This window comes from Sesamum indicum, linkage group LG14 (assembly GCF_000512975.1).
Source record: "Sesamum indicum cultivar Zhongzhi No. 13 linkage group LG14, S_indicum_v1.0, whole genome shotgun sequence".
In the NCBI taxonomy this organism is placed as follows: domain Eukaryota; kingdom Viridiplantae; phylum Streptophyta; class Magnoliopsida; order Lamiales; family Pedaliaceae; genus Sesamum; species Sesamum indicum.
This window is the reverse complement of record NC_026158.1, coordinates 1,388,536-1,404,194: the sequence shown is the minus strand read 5'-3', so window position 1 is coordinate 1,404,194 and position 15,659 is coordinate 1,388,536. Positions and strand designations below refer to the sequence as shown.

Here is a 15,659-nt window from a genome sequence, read left to right as displayed (position 1 = left end):
GATTCTCAATCTCCATCGATAATATTGTAGCACTCCCTAAGTCACACTTCATTAGAACTAATTGTTATATTATTTTTTTATTACAATTCATTTTATGAGAAATTTTCATTTGATCAGTAAATTGAGTTCTATTTTTATCAAATAATATGTAAATGTTATAAAAATAACATATACTCATCATTAACTTCCTCGTTCAATTCCATTCAACAACAAAATGTAATATATCAAAATCATCTATCAGTCTTTATATACATACATGATCGTAAATAGGCACACAACAACAACAACACGTAACATCAAAGTAATTTAAATAAGCATTTAACGAATATTAGTTAGGTTTACGATAAACAAGCGTACATATATATAAATTCAATTAGCTATATTTTACCTCAAGTCTCAAACGGGTACAGTAATAGAAGAAGCAACTCAATTATCTTCTTTATCCTCGCGTCTTATAACAATTATAATATATATAATCGATATATGTTAAATACCGTAAATTTTGAGTAAAATATACATAATATTTGTATGTTTTTACCAATCTTTTAATATTATATTTACATCAAAATTCAAACCTTCCGTTTATTTTCTTCTAAATAATTAAACATTCTAATCTCTCGAGGTATATATCTAATTCACCAATTAGTTCATAAGAATTTTTATTTTATCAAATTCCTCATATTTTTATAGTTGCCATTCTTAACAATATTTTTTAATTAAATTATTATAAAGATATCATATTTTTTTTAATAATCATAATATTTTTTAAATATAATTTTCTAATATTTTCATAAATTTTCAATTAATTTCTCGCTACTATAAAATTTAAATTAAACACCAATACATATAATTAACCTTTTGTTTAATAAACCCGATGAAATTGAGTAAATTAATTATAGTAATAATTCAAACAAATCAAGAAATTTAATTACTATAATATAAATCAAGTAATTTAATTATTCAACTATAATATTTTTTAAATTAAACATGATATTTAATTAATCACTAATTTAAATAGTTAAACTTATAATTTTTTTATTTAAAAATTACATCAAATAATATAAATTATATTTAATAAATATATTAATCAAATAATAATTTAGAAGAATAAATATTAACCTGTGTGCTGGGGTCACGGACAGAAATGAAAAAATTTAGCTCATCTAAGTTACGTGTGCAAACAAATGTTACTTTTTTGTTTTTTTTTTTATTAGAAATGGATTGGTAATCAAATCACACGTGCACATACTCGGTGCCTGCCCTATTTTGTACCATGCAAATCTTATAATATATTTATAGAATAATTACATTTACACCTCTAATTTATAATTTATTTATATAAATTATTAATGTATTTTGCATAATTACAGAAACTACTCTCGTTAGCAAAAAAAATATAGAGGTAATCTGTGTGATGATGCTAATATTTTTAGGGTGTGTGTGCAAGTTTTTAAAAAATAAGGGATTGTTTATGTAAGTGATAATGATATTTTGGTGGGTGTATGTGTAATTATCTAAAAGGTAAAAATGATTTGTATAAATTAAGTTCATGCAAATATTGTCTGTATGTATATATATATTATAACTTTTATGAAATTTCATTTTTTTAAATTTATATGATTTGTTCCTAAATAATTTTATAAAGCTTCAATTCAGTCTCTTCAAGTTTTAATATATTCAAAAATTGTAATCTAATAATTTATTTGTGATTAAATCTAAATTTTTTTAATAATTACTAACTAGTCTTTCAATTATGTATGAAATCTATGGACGTTACATATTTTCCTCCCAATATTAGGAAATACTACAAAGAGCTCCATGTAGTTTGATAAAATTACGAATATTCCTTTATTGTTTGAAAAATTACCAATATCTACATAAAAAAATTGATGAGGTGGATGAAAAATTGTTCCACTTAATTCATAAAAAATAATAAGAATAAATTTCAAAATAAGTAAAATTATAATTCATAGTCCACAAGGGCATTCTGGTTCGTTGATCACAGAGCAATGATGAATACGTAATGGATTGGGCTAATTGTGGGACGACTATTAAAATCAGGAGTATAAATAATTTCTCAAATGACGAGGATTATTTATAATTATACAAACACTTATAAAAACTCGTTGTAATTTACGGTGAATATTTCATTCATTAATAATTAAAAAAACCAAACATAACATAAGTAACTAGAGCAAAAACCACCCACCAAACTCTCTCAAAGTTCCAATGGTAGTATTACAGCCTTTACCAAAAATAGGAACACACTTACAACCTTAACAACATGTAATAAAAACATACATATGTGAGGGGGAAAGAAATTGTGACATAGTTATGTAATTAATGTATAGATACATATGCATGAACGTTGTCTCCGCAACAAACGGTGCAACTACTGGAAGAGAATTGGTTGAATTGAGTACCTCAGAAATGGCTGTCTCTTATAAGCCTCACTCACAACCTCTGACATAGTCTCTTCTTCAGGTTTGAATCTGTGTAATTCACATTATCTCTCTTGCACCGGCAGCTCTTGCATAGGGGCACTTGCTGGTGCCTCATACATAAATCAAGAAATTCAAAAAAAGAGAAAGGAAAATTGCTACCCTTCAGACACATGATGAGGTTCAGACAAGAATCATCACACATGATAAGGATACCATGGGACATGTGGATCTTGATTGCATTAGCCCTGTTTTGTCATAGCATGATTGGGGTATGTAATGCTCAAGACTACGGTGATCAGTCGTACACGCCGCCTAAGGAGGCGCAGAACTGTAATGGGATCTTCATATCATACAACTTTCAGGGCAGGGAGAAAACGTATCCGCTTGTCAAGAACGTGTCGGCTCAGGCGTGGTCATTTAGGGCCTTGGCCACCGTGTTGAATACGGGGGCGACCGAGCTCAAGTCGTGGAAGCTTTTCGTAGGATTTCAGTATAATGAGCTGTTGGTTGGGGCTGATGGGGCTGTGATTTTGGATGGGGATCCGGAAGGGGATGGGGATGGGTTCCCCATTCGTGTGGGGAAGAATGGGACGGTGCTGGCGGGATATCCGCAGGCTGATCTGAAGACGGCAATCGACACAGCTGGGGATTTCACGCAGATGCAAGCTCAGGTTACCTTGAAAGGGACTCAATTTGGGGTCAGCGCCAAAGCTACTCCCTTGCCCAAGTCCATAAAGCTTGCCAATGATGGTTATGTATGTCCTAAACTCACCAAGAAAGGTATTGACAATCTTGTTTCGGATCTGTTTTTTTCTGTCAATTAGCATAAAATGGCTTCTCTGTGATTGCAAATTGTTTTAGAGAAGAATTGCTGCGAGGGATCGTTGATTCGTTACGTGTTGGATGATCTTGTACTCTTTCTTTTCATTGTTAAATTTTGCATTATGATGAGTCCTTTTCTTGGCTGTGTCTGATAGTTTATTGGATTTGGATTTGAGTTGTATAGGTGGTTACATGTATAGCTGTTGCAGAAAGGACCCGAAATATAAACCAAAGGAAAAGATCACTAAAACCAAGTTCCTCAAACGCCAACAGGGCGATCTCACCATGACTTACGACATCGTTCAAGCTTATGAGGCATCATATCATGCACAGATCACTATTGACAACAACAATCCGCTTGGTCGTCTCGATCAATGGAACTTGACGTTTCAGTGGATGAGAAACGAGTTCATTTACAGCATGAGGGGAGCCTATACTCACATAAAAGATCCAGCTGAATGCATTTACGGCGCACAAGGACAGTACTATAAGGATTTGGATTTCTCTAATGTAGTCAACTGCCAAAAAATTCCTGTCATCTCGGATCTCCCGTCTGAGAAAGAGAACGATGACAAAGTTGGTAAGTTGCCTTTTTGCTGCAAGAATGGTATTCTTATGCCAAAAACGATGAACGAGACCAAAGCAAGAGCCATTTTCCAGATGGAGGTTTACAAGCTACCACCTGACATGAATAGGACCGCGATCACCCCACCTCAGAACTGGCATATCCAAGGCCGCCTCAATCCGACCTACAGGTGTGGTCCGCCCATCAGAGTTGATCCAACCGAGTTCCCAGATCCTACCGGACTTCCTGCCATATCAGCAGCCATCGCAAGCTGGCAAATCAGTTGTAACATCACTAGTCCCAAGCCCAAAAAAGCTAAATGCTGCGTCAGCTACTCGGCTTATTATGCTGATGGGGTCATCCCTTGCAACACGTGCGCCTGCGGTTGTGATGAAGACACCCGCTGTGACGCCAATGCGCCCGCCCTGGCTCTTCCTTCAAATGCTCTGCTTGTGCCTTTCGAGAACAGAACCGAACTTGCAAAAGCGTTCTCCCACATTCAGCACAAGAAACTGCCTAAAAAACTGCCTTGTCCTGATAACTGTGGAGTGAGCATAAACTGGCACATTGATTCAGATTACAGGACTGGATGGACAGCAAGGGTAACTATTTTCAACTGGGAAACCACACCTTTCGTCGACTGGTTCTCCGCCGTCCGGATGAAGAAGCCCCAAATCGCTCTTGAGAAAGTATATACTTTCAACGGCACAAAAATGACTAGTCCCAGTAACACCATTTTCATGCAAGGGAATCCAGGGGAGAACTACTTGATGGCAGAGACAAACTCAAGTAAACCTCTAGTGGAACCGAGAATTCCAGGAAAGCAGCAATCTGTGATCCAATTCTCCAAGAAACACCTTCCTCATCTCAATGTTGTAGCAGGGGAAGGATTCCCTTCAAAAGTGTTCTTTAACGGTGAAGAGTGTGCTCTTCCCAAAGAGTTTCCTAAACAAAGTCCTGCCCATCAAACGTCGGCCGGCCTTCTTCCTGCAATACTTGTTCTTGCTCTCTCTTTTCTGCTCTTGACGGATCGCTTGAACTGAGGAAATCTGCAGAGGCTTCTTCCTAATTCAATGCTGCTTCCCCAGCTCCCATGTTAATAAATTTTTGTCTGGATAGTTTTTCTCTGCAAGAAAGTGGAGACGCTAGTGGCATTTGAAGAGGAGATAAAGAACCACAGGGCTGTGGATGCTATCACACTTAAGACATTATTGTTTCAGCAAGCCGATGAAGAGATTTGAATAAAAGTAGTTTGTTATATAGGTATTTCTCCTTGTTTCTAAGAATATTTATACTCTTTTCTTTAGCTTACTATATACAGATGAAAACATTTATTTCTTAGAGTACTTAGCAACAGACTAACATGTTCTTATCTTTATGATCATGCCAAGAAATTCCTAAAAATGGACACACTGTTCATTTTTTACTATGATCCTGACAATGCTTTGCATTTAAACGTGAACAGACAATCCATGCATCGGACTTCTGTCAGAATACTTCACAAGAGTTTAAGACAACAAGAAAACTAGTCTTGGGCTCATCTGTCTTGTTTGCATATTCTTCACACAGCAGTATCTGATGCAAAATGGTGCCTGTAGTTCTTGAGTTTTTAGTTGTTGATGTTAAAGTTTCTTCAAGGATAGATTCCTTGCTAAAATATACCAGAGTATTAGCTTTGTTTGTTTTCATTTTTTTCACTCTTTAAAAGATGGTCAAACTTTGTTTGTTTTCATTTTTCACTCTTTAAAAGATAGCCAAACTTTGTTTGTTTTCATTTTTCACCCTTTAAAAGATAGCCAAAAACACATACATTAATAGAAAAGGCAGAGCCAAACATATTAAAAACACTAAAAACTGCACATGAATATCTCTCTCTTTCTCTTTCTATATCAACCAAAAACAAAGAAAAACACCTTAAAAATGGAACCAAATAAAGCCATATAGATGCCCCAAAAGGCGACAAGAATGTCTTATTGTTTCATGCTAGACCAAAAAAATTTTTTAGCGACGGATATTTGGATCGGCCACAAACTGTTGCAATTTTGTTGAAAAAAAATTGTGATGGAGTGTACATAAATGGGCAAAAATGACGCAATATCCGTCTCAAGATTTTGATGAGAGGCCACAACCTTTATTGCAAATGCTGGAATATTCCAGGAGAGTGCTTTATCGCAATTTCTATCCAGTCCACAATTTGTGACAGACTTTGAAATGGAACATCCTTCTCACTTGAATTTAACTAAAATAAAGGACTTTGGGACAGATTACCGTGGGAAATATGTTGGAAAATGCTTCCCGAATTGCTACTAATTTGCGATGAAAATCCCTATGCCGCAAGTTTTGACATGGTTTGCAATGGATTTTCTACGTTCTCTTCTTCTGTCTCAATTTGCAATTGTAAAACTACAAAGGTAACATGATTCGGTCCAAAATCCTTCACGAATCCATCACAAATGGAACTAAATTTTCCATGGCAAAAGTAATAGCTATATCCCAATGGTCATTCTGTTGTCCCAAATTCATTTTTGAGTTCGTCAAAACACCTCTATATATTAGAATCATCATTCATTTGCATTTCTACACTCTTACAACATTCAACATAAACAAGCTCTCTCTTTTATTAAATATTGATTTTTCTTTTGGTAATGGTAAATTTCAATAAAAACATATGATCCCTCTATAGCTCGGCTGAAACATAACGCTAAGACTAAGCTATTTTCCAAATTCTATACAAAACGGATGATTGAAGAGTCTGCTGTAGCCCAGCTCCAAGAAACACATCCTCAATTGCTCTAGAACAATTTTGGCCACCAGCTTTGCGCCATCGTTCTTATCCTCGAATCTTGGTTTGGTCCTTTTCATCCATGAGTGATACACAAGTGCTGCCAAAACTGCTCAAGTGAGTGTGATTGAGTTATACTTTATCGATTGTTATTTGTATAAAGTGTATTATTACCATAGGTTTCCGTTGCTAGGACTGATCATCATTGTAGGATATGTATTTTTATATAGAGTATGAAATTCCAAGCAATTATTAGATCTTTGTTGACTGAGTTCCTCTCTTCCGCACGCCCACTCTCGTTGTAGGGTCATCATTGCATACCCTATAGTTACCATCACCGCGGCTATCCATAGCCGGTTCTCTACCTGCCGAACTATCCACAGGTTGTCTTAAGAGCTTGCCACCTCCCACGTCCGATCACCCATCCCATCTTATTTTTAATTTTTTTTTTTTGGGAGAAGTTTAAGAAACTAGGCGGGGAGCAAAGCCTCCCAAAGGGTCTTGGATGCAACTGAGTGCATTAGAGAAGAAGGCGTTGTGGTTGTCAGCAACACACAGTTGGAAGAAACGACGGATTTTGAGACGGGGTCCCAATCTCCATTAGGCACCCAATTTTTTGGGTATCCGACCAATTGGGTACTCGTTAAGGTTGAGTACCCGAATTTGGATACCCCAACCTTTTTCTTCTTTTCCTTATAATTAAATGTGAGAAAAAGCAGAGGCAACAAAAAAGTATATTTGAAAGCACTTTCTTTTTTATATAAATTACAATAAGCTCCCATAAAATTTGACAAAATTACGAATGTTGCATTATTGTTTGAAGTTTTACAAATACATATGATGTTTGATAAAATTATGTAACTCTTGGATGGTGGTCAGTGATTATCAACTTTGCCCTTACTGTCTTTTTTCTTTGGAAAAAATAAAAATTATAAAATAAATCGGATGAGGTGGATTAAAAAATTCAAAAGTTGTAAAAAGAAATTATTCACTTAGTCCACAAAAGAATTTCAGAAAAAATATAAAAGTAAGTGAAATAATAGTTCATAGTCCACAAGGTATTTTGATCAATTCACCACAAAAACAAATGAAAATATAACGAGGACCAACAAATTGAGCTAGTTGTTCAATGACCACTAATATTAGTAATTTTTAAATAAAAAGAGGATATTTGTATTTTATTTTATATTCTTGCCATTTAGCTTTTAAAGTGAGTCAGTAACATAAAGTGTAACTCGAGAGGTGCAATGTAAATTTTAAAAAAGTTAAGACGTATATTGGCAATGCGTCTAAACTTTAGGAGATATGGGTGTAATAATCCTATAATTTTTTTCAGCATACTGTAGGTAATAATGAGGAAAAAAAATTCAGTAAAAACACAAATTGGCTGTCAAGATGTCCTGTTCCAGAGGGTGGTTGAGGAAGACAAGCGCCCTACTGATTCTACGGTCAATCCCAAAATTGATGCTCTTGCATTTATGAATAAATACGTATGTATACAAGAATCTTGTACAGAAAAAATGTGCTTTTATATATCTCCAAAAAAAAATAAAAAAATAAAGTGAAAAAACGTATCAGACCAGTAGACCACCTCTACAAGAAGTGTCGTCGACTAGCATTCAAAAAAAATTAACAAATAGTTTTACATACAGCAATGGTGTTTTTTAAGGCATGCTTGCCTCCTTCAGCATGCTCCTGACGAAGTCTCTGAGATTGGATTTGCATGAAAACATCCAAGTTGTTCGTTTCACGCAGGTGGTTGTTCCTTGGCTTGGCCAAGACGTTTTTACATGGGACCAACGTTTGTCCTCGTCAATTCTTTGCCTGATAGCACAGTGAAACAAACTGAGTGAGGGGAAACAAACAGAGTCTTGTTTTGATCCACTAAGCAGAATGGTTGAGTTAATACCTTTTTTAGATACTTCTTGTGAAGCTTCATTGCGTTAATGCATGCTTTCTTAGCATCGAGGTTACCAGTCATGTCGTTCAGTATCTGAAAATTTAACGGCACATCAGTGTCATAGCGCTATTGATACATTGCTTTAATGTGAATACAAAGTTCTGTATGGTTTAGTAATATTTTCTATATACAAAAGGTTAACGTACTATCAGCAAGCTTGTCGAGAAAATTTGTGAACTGGTCGAGAGCTAACCTTAACAACATCATCTAATCCGCGGGCCTCTGTTAGCAGCTTAGTACTCTTGTCCTTTAGGACACTGGCTACAAGAAAAACTGAAATAGGGAGCGGTGCAGCGCCTCCGTTTCTCATATTTTCTCTTTCATACTTTCCGCACTGCTTCCTCGACTTGCCCTTTCCTTTCGTCCCGTCTGGTCTTTCACAGGCTTCCAAGTCCTCCTCGTACATGAGGAATAAATCAGGGTCGTATTCAAGAGCCCACATCATCTGTTGAAAAGATCAATCAGCAAACGGAAGAAGAGCAAGAAAAGAAGGAAATTTTTGAGGAGTATCTCGTACACTTTTTTACGATAATTTCAGCGAATATAACAGATACCTGAATACTGTTCAAGAAAGCCTGAGAAGGAATGCATGTGCAAGATATGAAAAATTACCTCCCAAAGATACAGTGAATCACCAAAAGAGAATTCTCGACGAAACAAAACCATAAGCATTCGGAAAGCAAAGAGATAATCACCCCCGCCTAGGGTCTCTGTTATCAAGAAAAAGATGCCATGTCTGTTACTTCCGCTATAGCATCTTCATTGAAAAGTTAGAAAAGATGGACATATGGAGAAAAATTTGTAGAGGCAAACCTAAGTGCTGATGAAGTTTAGGGTCAATAACTTGTGTCACTGAAGCTAGATTACTAAGTTGCGACTCCACCCCTACAGAGTCCTCAGTGCATCTGAAATTTCCTCGCTTTAGAGGAGTTTCAAGAAACAACGTATCATAAGTAGCTGAAGAAGTAGGTGAAAGGCATTAAAAGACTGCATAAAAATTCATTAACTACAGGTCTGCAACACATCATGGAGAACATGAAACAAAACCATTGTAGTTTCACCAGGCATACTAAGATTAAGAAGGACGATAATTGCTCTCACAGTGGTCATCAAATTGAGAGAAAGACATGATTATTTGTATATCCAATAGTTACTGGGAAAGGCGAACGTCTAAAGAAGGAAGCAACTTCATTATCAACTTTTTGAACACATCTCTGACATTTCGTGTAAAGTTAATAGTTCTTCCATTTATAATTTAATTAAGGAAAAGAGTATCAAGTTCACAGATGTCATTTGCACATCATGTGAGAGGAGATAAGCAATGGAAAATAACATCATATCAAATTAATTTACATGTTTTATACAATCTCTTCATGCAACAGCTTATTTGGATGTGAAGTTTTTATAAATCCTCAGCATCACATAGTTATGATTCTGAAAATTCATTCAATAAAGACGTTTTTCAACGTATTTTCCAAAACAAAGCAAACTTTCATTTTTTAAAAATGCTAAAAAAAAAAAATTCAAGACCCTTTGTTTGTTAAAAATGAACCTAAAATTTTAACAAGGAGAACTGATTGAGTCACTGAGACAGATTACAGCAAAGAAACCGGGGGAAGAATATCCTTTTAACAGAATACAGCTAATTTTTCAGATATCTGGCAATACAGAGAGGTTCTTAGTTTACAAGTCTTAACAAGAAGGAATTTGATATCAACAACAATAATAAAGCATCACATATGACAAATGAAAAGGAATAACGTATGATTACCAATCTCCGCATCAGACGTTCAAAGCACCAAAATGCATCTCCTTCGTTCTCAAGGAGCATAATCATCGGGGAGCAAAGATCACTCATACCTGCTCAGCATGCAAAACTTCAAAAAAGAAGCCTATTTTTCAATTACGAGATATATAACTAGTATTCAGTTCACTGTTATGCTGAGATAAGTAGCATCTAAAGTGTATATAGGAATATAAAGACCAATTCCCATTCTTTAGTAGAACCAGACAAAATATGAGAAATAATTATCGTTTGCTCTTATACTTTGAACAAAATCGAAATCCTGTGGCGTATAAGAATAAAGTATTTTAAGTTATTATGTGGTCTTGTAAGAAACCAAGATGACAAGAGTCATCATTCCATAATTTGTTATAAGAGAAACTGGTGGGATGCCAACTAAAAATATGCATGTGCAATATGAACTAGGCAATTATATTAAAGGCAGAGGTATGGAACAATTTATGACATTGCAAACACCTTGGTCTGTCAACTCAGGTAATAGACACATTGAAGTTAAATTTTAAGGCTAACCTTGGCAATAGCCGACGTCTCCATCGAACCAGGAGTAGACAGACAGGATATCCCAAAGTTTGGCCAAATTCTCTTGACTCTCATAAAACACTAGCGTCCGGTCAGTACGAACCACATCAAGACCTGGCATAAATATTAAAGAACAGATGACGAATCAAAAGAACATGGGCAAATGACCATATATATAGAAAGACATGCATATGGCATATACAGACACACAACTAATGTCATGTGTGTTTGCTGAGCCACTGACCATTAGATATGAGAAAAGCAAGGAAATCATAACATAAACATAAACCTATTTGATGTAATGTTAGTTTCCACTCAATCTCTTTCTTGCTCATGGGAACATCCGAATGCTCCTCAGCCCCATCTTCCTTCGCAAGACTAATTTGCTGAAGTACAATTGGATCCTCAGTAGGTTCACCATTTTCTTTAATTATTGGTGCAGTGACAAACTTTCCACTTCCAATCAATGGAAACATCTTTTTACACACTTCTTTCAAAATTTCGTACTTGGCTCTGAAAGGATACAAGGGAAACCGCATAATGTTTATGTTGAAAACTGAATCAGATATGGAAATAGATTGTTAGGATGGTAAAAGAGAGATACCTTCGCTGTTCTCGTATTTCCTCACGTTCCTCATAAGTGCTCTTAGGATCATAACAACCCAATAAAAATTCCCAAACTTCACCTCTAATTGAAGGGTGAATGCCCTATTTTGCCACAAACAACAATGACAAGAATTACCTTCATAATCATAACTTCTTCACAACACACCATGTAGGAATCAGAATAGATTTCTCATCTCACATGCAGTAATGATAGCTGATCTAAGACAAAACAACAGATCAAACAACAACAACATAACTTAAAATTTCTTTCTTATCTTATAAACTTACTGAAGTAAATAGAAAGATTGCTGAATTATGTTTCTCAAAATAAACTGTTAAGTTCCAAAAGTAGAAGAAGAATCTTTTGTTAAACAAGGAAGCTATTATGCATTATGCAACCGAGAAAAACCAGGTATCATCATCACAAAGCAAAAGTCTTGAAGCAGGTCTAGGATCATTTACCATTAAAAGCAGTAGATAAACACAATCCAGGCAAAAACTTACCCCACGATGAATTCTATTCAGCGTTTTGCCTATGTCAAGAACCCCGTCTGGAGCGAAAGCAGCATTCCATTTCCGGGCACTTAAAGTTTTGCCAGCCTTTGGAAAAAGAAAAGCATCAGTCAGCAGGCAAACAAGATCTCACATGTAACAATTTGATCTAAGCAATCGTAATTGTTCAACTTGTTGTCAAATTAGCGTAAAAAATCCCAAAGCTCAAATTAACGTTCATCGTCTATTATCCTTAGCTTGACATGATGTCCTTTCTTTTTTAAGGAAAAAAAACATAGAGAGAGAAAATAACAAATGAACAAGAGGGCAAAACAACCACATCATAAGATGATCCACTACCCCAGATTTGCAAATGCAATCCCCCCGACTCTTAGGATTATCGTTTATCCTCTATTAACTCTTAAAGCAAATCAAAATTCAAACAGGACCAATTCTCTCATCAGGACACCGTATTTAGAGGAAATCGTAAATGTATTATTTGATCATTCATGATCGAACCCGCGAAAATTTCTCAACCATTTCTAAAGCTAAAACAGATAGCCTAAAAAATAAAACTAGAATGTCATTTATAATATTTTTTATATATGAAAAAACAAACAAACACACACTAACGATATCAAGAAACTCAAAAGGAACATAACAGAAGTTTAATACAACAAGTGAAAAGAAGATGACAAGAAACAAACCAACCTTGATCCTGAACTTGCTTTCAGGAACATCTTTGCATTCAGGGCGGACCTGATAATAATCATCAGCTGGGGTTCCTGGGTCCCTCCACATCATTTTGTAACACCACCCACAAACGATCTTTTACGTCGAAAAAAGAAAAAAGGACAATCAAAACATGAAAAAGTCTCCTCAAGAAGTGAGGCAAAAATCAACAATTACTCCCACAACCCTGATAAAAAAAGTTCAACAGAACAGCACCCAGCAGCTGGTTGCTTTTAGCAATGACTCAGGGGACCCTTTCCAACCAAGAAAACCTGAGACCAATAAAAACATGCAATAATAATGACAATAACAAACAAACAAAAAGACGAGTTGGTTGTTTTCTTTTTTGGTTGTCTCTGATTTATTTTAGCAGATGGCGATGTAGGTGAAGAAGGTGATTCTTGCGAATGTGCGACCCGACCCAGACACCCAATCCACACACAACGCCTGTTTTACGCTTTAACGCTTCTGAAAGGGTTAACCTCTCTCTTTGGTTTCTCCCTTTAAAGCGTACTCAATGTAACTGGTGCAAGCACCCTGCGAGAATGCCGCGCCATCGAGCGACTTCGCGTCCACCCGCCTTGTTTCCCGGGTTTTTCAAATGGTGGTGGAGGGTGGAGCGTCCCTACCACGCGCTAAAATTAGAGCGTGATACTGGCCCTGTACGGGTCGGGCCAATTGGGGTAGAATGGACCCCATTGGTTTCTGATTCTCTTAATGGGCCAACAAAGAATTGGGCTTATCATTCCTATGAAGCCCATTAAAAGGAGAAGCCCGGATTGAACCAATTGGGGCTCAATATTTTCTTGGATACTGCCCCATTAACCAAGGTTTATAGGGGTGGAGGAATGTCAAAATAGGACAATTTTAATTCAAATCAAGTTTCCCGTAACAAAAGTTAATTAGATGGTAAGTACAATACACTTGACATGTGATTGATATACAGTTGAAAAAAAATAACCGACTTATTTTATAATTAATTTGATTTAGTCAGATCTTGCTAAAAAATTTCATAAAAATATTAAGTTGATGATTGATCAAAGGTCTTTTCCTCCTATTGTGTGGGAGTTACATTATTAATTACTCATGAAAGATTGAAGCTTTATCTTGCTTTTACAATATCTTTTGAAGTGCCAATTTAGCAACCCTCAAAAATTCTTCAAAAATAACAAGATCTCGAGGTTTGACATAATTATCACCCTTCGTATAGAATTAGCCCATTATATATAAAAAAAAAAATTCAACTACTTTAATTGACCGAAGCTGAAATCTCATGGCTATAAAGCTGTGTGTTCGAATCACTCAAACATGTGGGCTGTTATCATACTTTAATAATTAAATTAATATTATTTGTGTTAAGGGTCTTACCTCATTTAAATTTATGCCCAATATAGACCCATTATATTAAACCCTACCCACTCTCTCAAGACCCAATGCCATTATTTTGGACTTAATTCTTTGAGTTTGGATAGAGCCTAGACTTTTTTTTTTTTTTTTTTTTCTTAATATTATTCGATAATATTTGATATTTTTTTATTTAAGATAATGTAATTGAAAAAAGCCAAAATAATTTATTTTTTAAAAAAGAAAAGGGAAAGTATATTATATACATATTCACTACAAATTTAGTTAGATCAAAATCAATAAAGTGAGACAAAATAGATTAACTATTTATATTTGGATTAGCAATAATTTACATATCGTTTATATTAAATTTATCAATATAAATTATCTTTTATTTTTTATATTTACTCATAATTTATCAATAATATATTATTTATTATATTGTTTAAAAGATAATCTAATGAAATGACTATTAGATCTACATATTTGATAGCAATCAAAATTAATATCACAGAACTTTAAGCTTCAACTCTATCACTTTAACCAAACATTATTACAGGATAAAATTTTTGTAGTGTTTTAAATTTTTTTAGATTTGTTCACTTGAATTTAAACAGATTGATAAATGATATTCTAATTGAATTGAGTACATAGGCCTATGAATATTGATAAGTAGCGACCCTACTCAAATTTTCAAATTTATATTCTTTTATGGATCTGAGTTTGGACTTAGACTTAGGTTAATATTTATTGAATCTTAGTATGGATCTAAGAATTAGTCTATATATTTAGGTAGAGCCGTACCCTATCCATTTGACACCCTTAGAATACATACATAATTCACAATATGAGATATAATGTCAATGTGTAATAAAAGATACAGACCATAAATAAACTCCCAAGTGAATTTCAAGAATGCATGCATGTGATTCTCGTCTCCTTAGGATCTGATTGATCAGAATCAAACTGGTCATCAGTCTATGTAATAACAAATCCAATTGCATTTTGATCACATTCCTTCTTCAACTTCATGACCCAAACCCTCCACCCCACCCCCCACAAACACGCAGGAAAAATCACAAGGACCTTGGCATGAAAAGGTCTAGAAAAAAGAACTGGCAGAAAAAGTTCAGTAAACATGGATTAGCTAGTTCAGATACCATTTCCCAAAGTGCAAGGCTTGCAGATTCTTGATCAGTGTCAAGCAAAGTATAAACAAAAACCCTACCAGTATAAGTGATTAAAAAAAGCTGAGAAGAGCTACAGATTCTCATGTCAAAAAAGCCGCGTTATGCTTTGCACCTTAAGCCAAGAAATCGGAGATGGAGGTAGAGAATAACAAAAAGCAGCAAAAGCTTCAGCTCCACAGCTTGTAAAGCTGATCCCAACTCACCTACAAATACCTTGTTCAATCTGTCCAAGATTACTTGTCTTAACATCACAGATCAGAAGTAGTTGAATTGTTTGATCAGCTGTTCTTGTCCAATGGCTCAGACAGTTCAAGAAGCATTTGGGCTTTTGGGGGTTCTGAGTGTTTTCTTGCTGATTGAGAGATGTCATGGATTTCAGTTCAAGGTTGGAGGTTCAGG

At 35.2% G+C, this 15,659-nt stretch overlaps 3 protein-coding genes across 4 annotated transcripts in view; 2 read left to right on the top strand and 1 right to left on the bottom strand.

Annotated features, from left to right (window-relative positions):
- On the top strand, positions 2,332-5,260 carry LOC105176717 (COBRA-like protein 10). Its single transcript, XM_011099615.2, has 2 exons — positions 2,332-3,224; positions 3,451-5,260. The coding sequence occupies exons 1-2, from the start codon at positions 2,615-2,617 to the stop codon at positions 4,872-4,874; spliced, it is 2,034 nt and encodes a 677-aa protein (XP_011097917.1). The 5' UTR covers positions 2,332-2,614; the 3' UTR covers positions 4,875-5,260.
- On the bottom strand, positions 8,063-13,261 carry LOC105176716 (small G protein signaling modulator 1-like). 2 transcript variants are annotated; one of them, XM_011099614.2, is made up of 12 exons: positions 12,913-13,261; positions 12,706-12,822; positions 12,007-12,102; positions 11,501-11,604; positions 11,186-11,409; positions 10,888-11,010; positions 10,345-10,433; positions 9,387-9,492; positions 9,186-9,283; positions 8,767-9,018; positions 8,523-8,606; positions 8,063-8,437 (listed from the first exon to the last, which is right to left on the bottom strand). In XM_011099614.2, the coding sequence occupies exons 2-12, from the start codon at positions 12,796-12,798 to the stop codon at positions 8,426-8,428; spliced, it is 1,281 nt and encodes a 426-aa protein (XP_011097916.1). In that variant the 5' UTR covers positions 12,799-12,822; positions 12,913-13,261; the 3' UTR covers positions 8,063-8,425. The 2 variants fall into 2 exon arrangements, with proteins under 2 accessions (XP_011097916.1, XP_011097915.1); XM_011099613.2 differs by having other exon boundaries at positions 12,706-13,261.
- The window catches only part of LOC105176770 (early nodulin-like protein 3), a 1,259-nt gene continuing 992 nt past the window's right edge, over positions 15,393-15,659 (top strand). The window contains exon 1 of the mRNA XM_011099674.2: positions 15,393-15,442. Coding sequence (XP_011097976.1) covers positions 15,393-15,442 — 50 coding nt within the window. The remainder of the gene's footprint in view (positions 15,443-15,659) is intronic.

What these genes read in the sequence shown, in the direction of transcription:
- LOC105176717 (XM_011099615.2), top strand. Translation starts at nt 2,615, where the DNA reads ATGATGAGGTTCAGACAAGAATCATCACACATGATAAGGATACCATGG. An exon ending in TCCTAAACTCACCAAGAAAG is followed by an intron (nt 3,225 to 3,450) that starts GTATTGACAATC and finishes TGAGTTGTATAG; the next exon opens with GTGGTTACATGTATAGCTGT.
- LOC105176716 (XM_011099613.2), bottom strand. Translation starts at nt 12,798, where the DNA reads ATGATGTGGAGGGACCCAGGAACCCCAGCTGATGATTATTATCAGGTC. An exon ending in GAAATACGAGAACAGCGAAG is followed by an intron (nt 11,410 to 11,500) that starts GTATCTCTCTTT and finishes GTATCCTTTCAG; the next exon opens with AGCCAAGTACGAAATTTTGA. An exon ending in ACTAACATTACATCAAATAG is followed by an intron (nt 11,011 to 11,185) that starts GTTTATGTTTAT and finishes TATTTATGCCAG; the next exon opens with GTCTTGATGTGGTTCGTACT.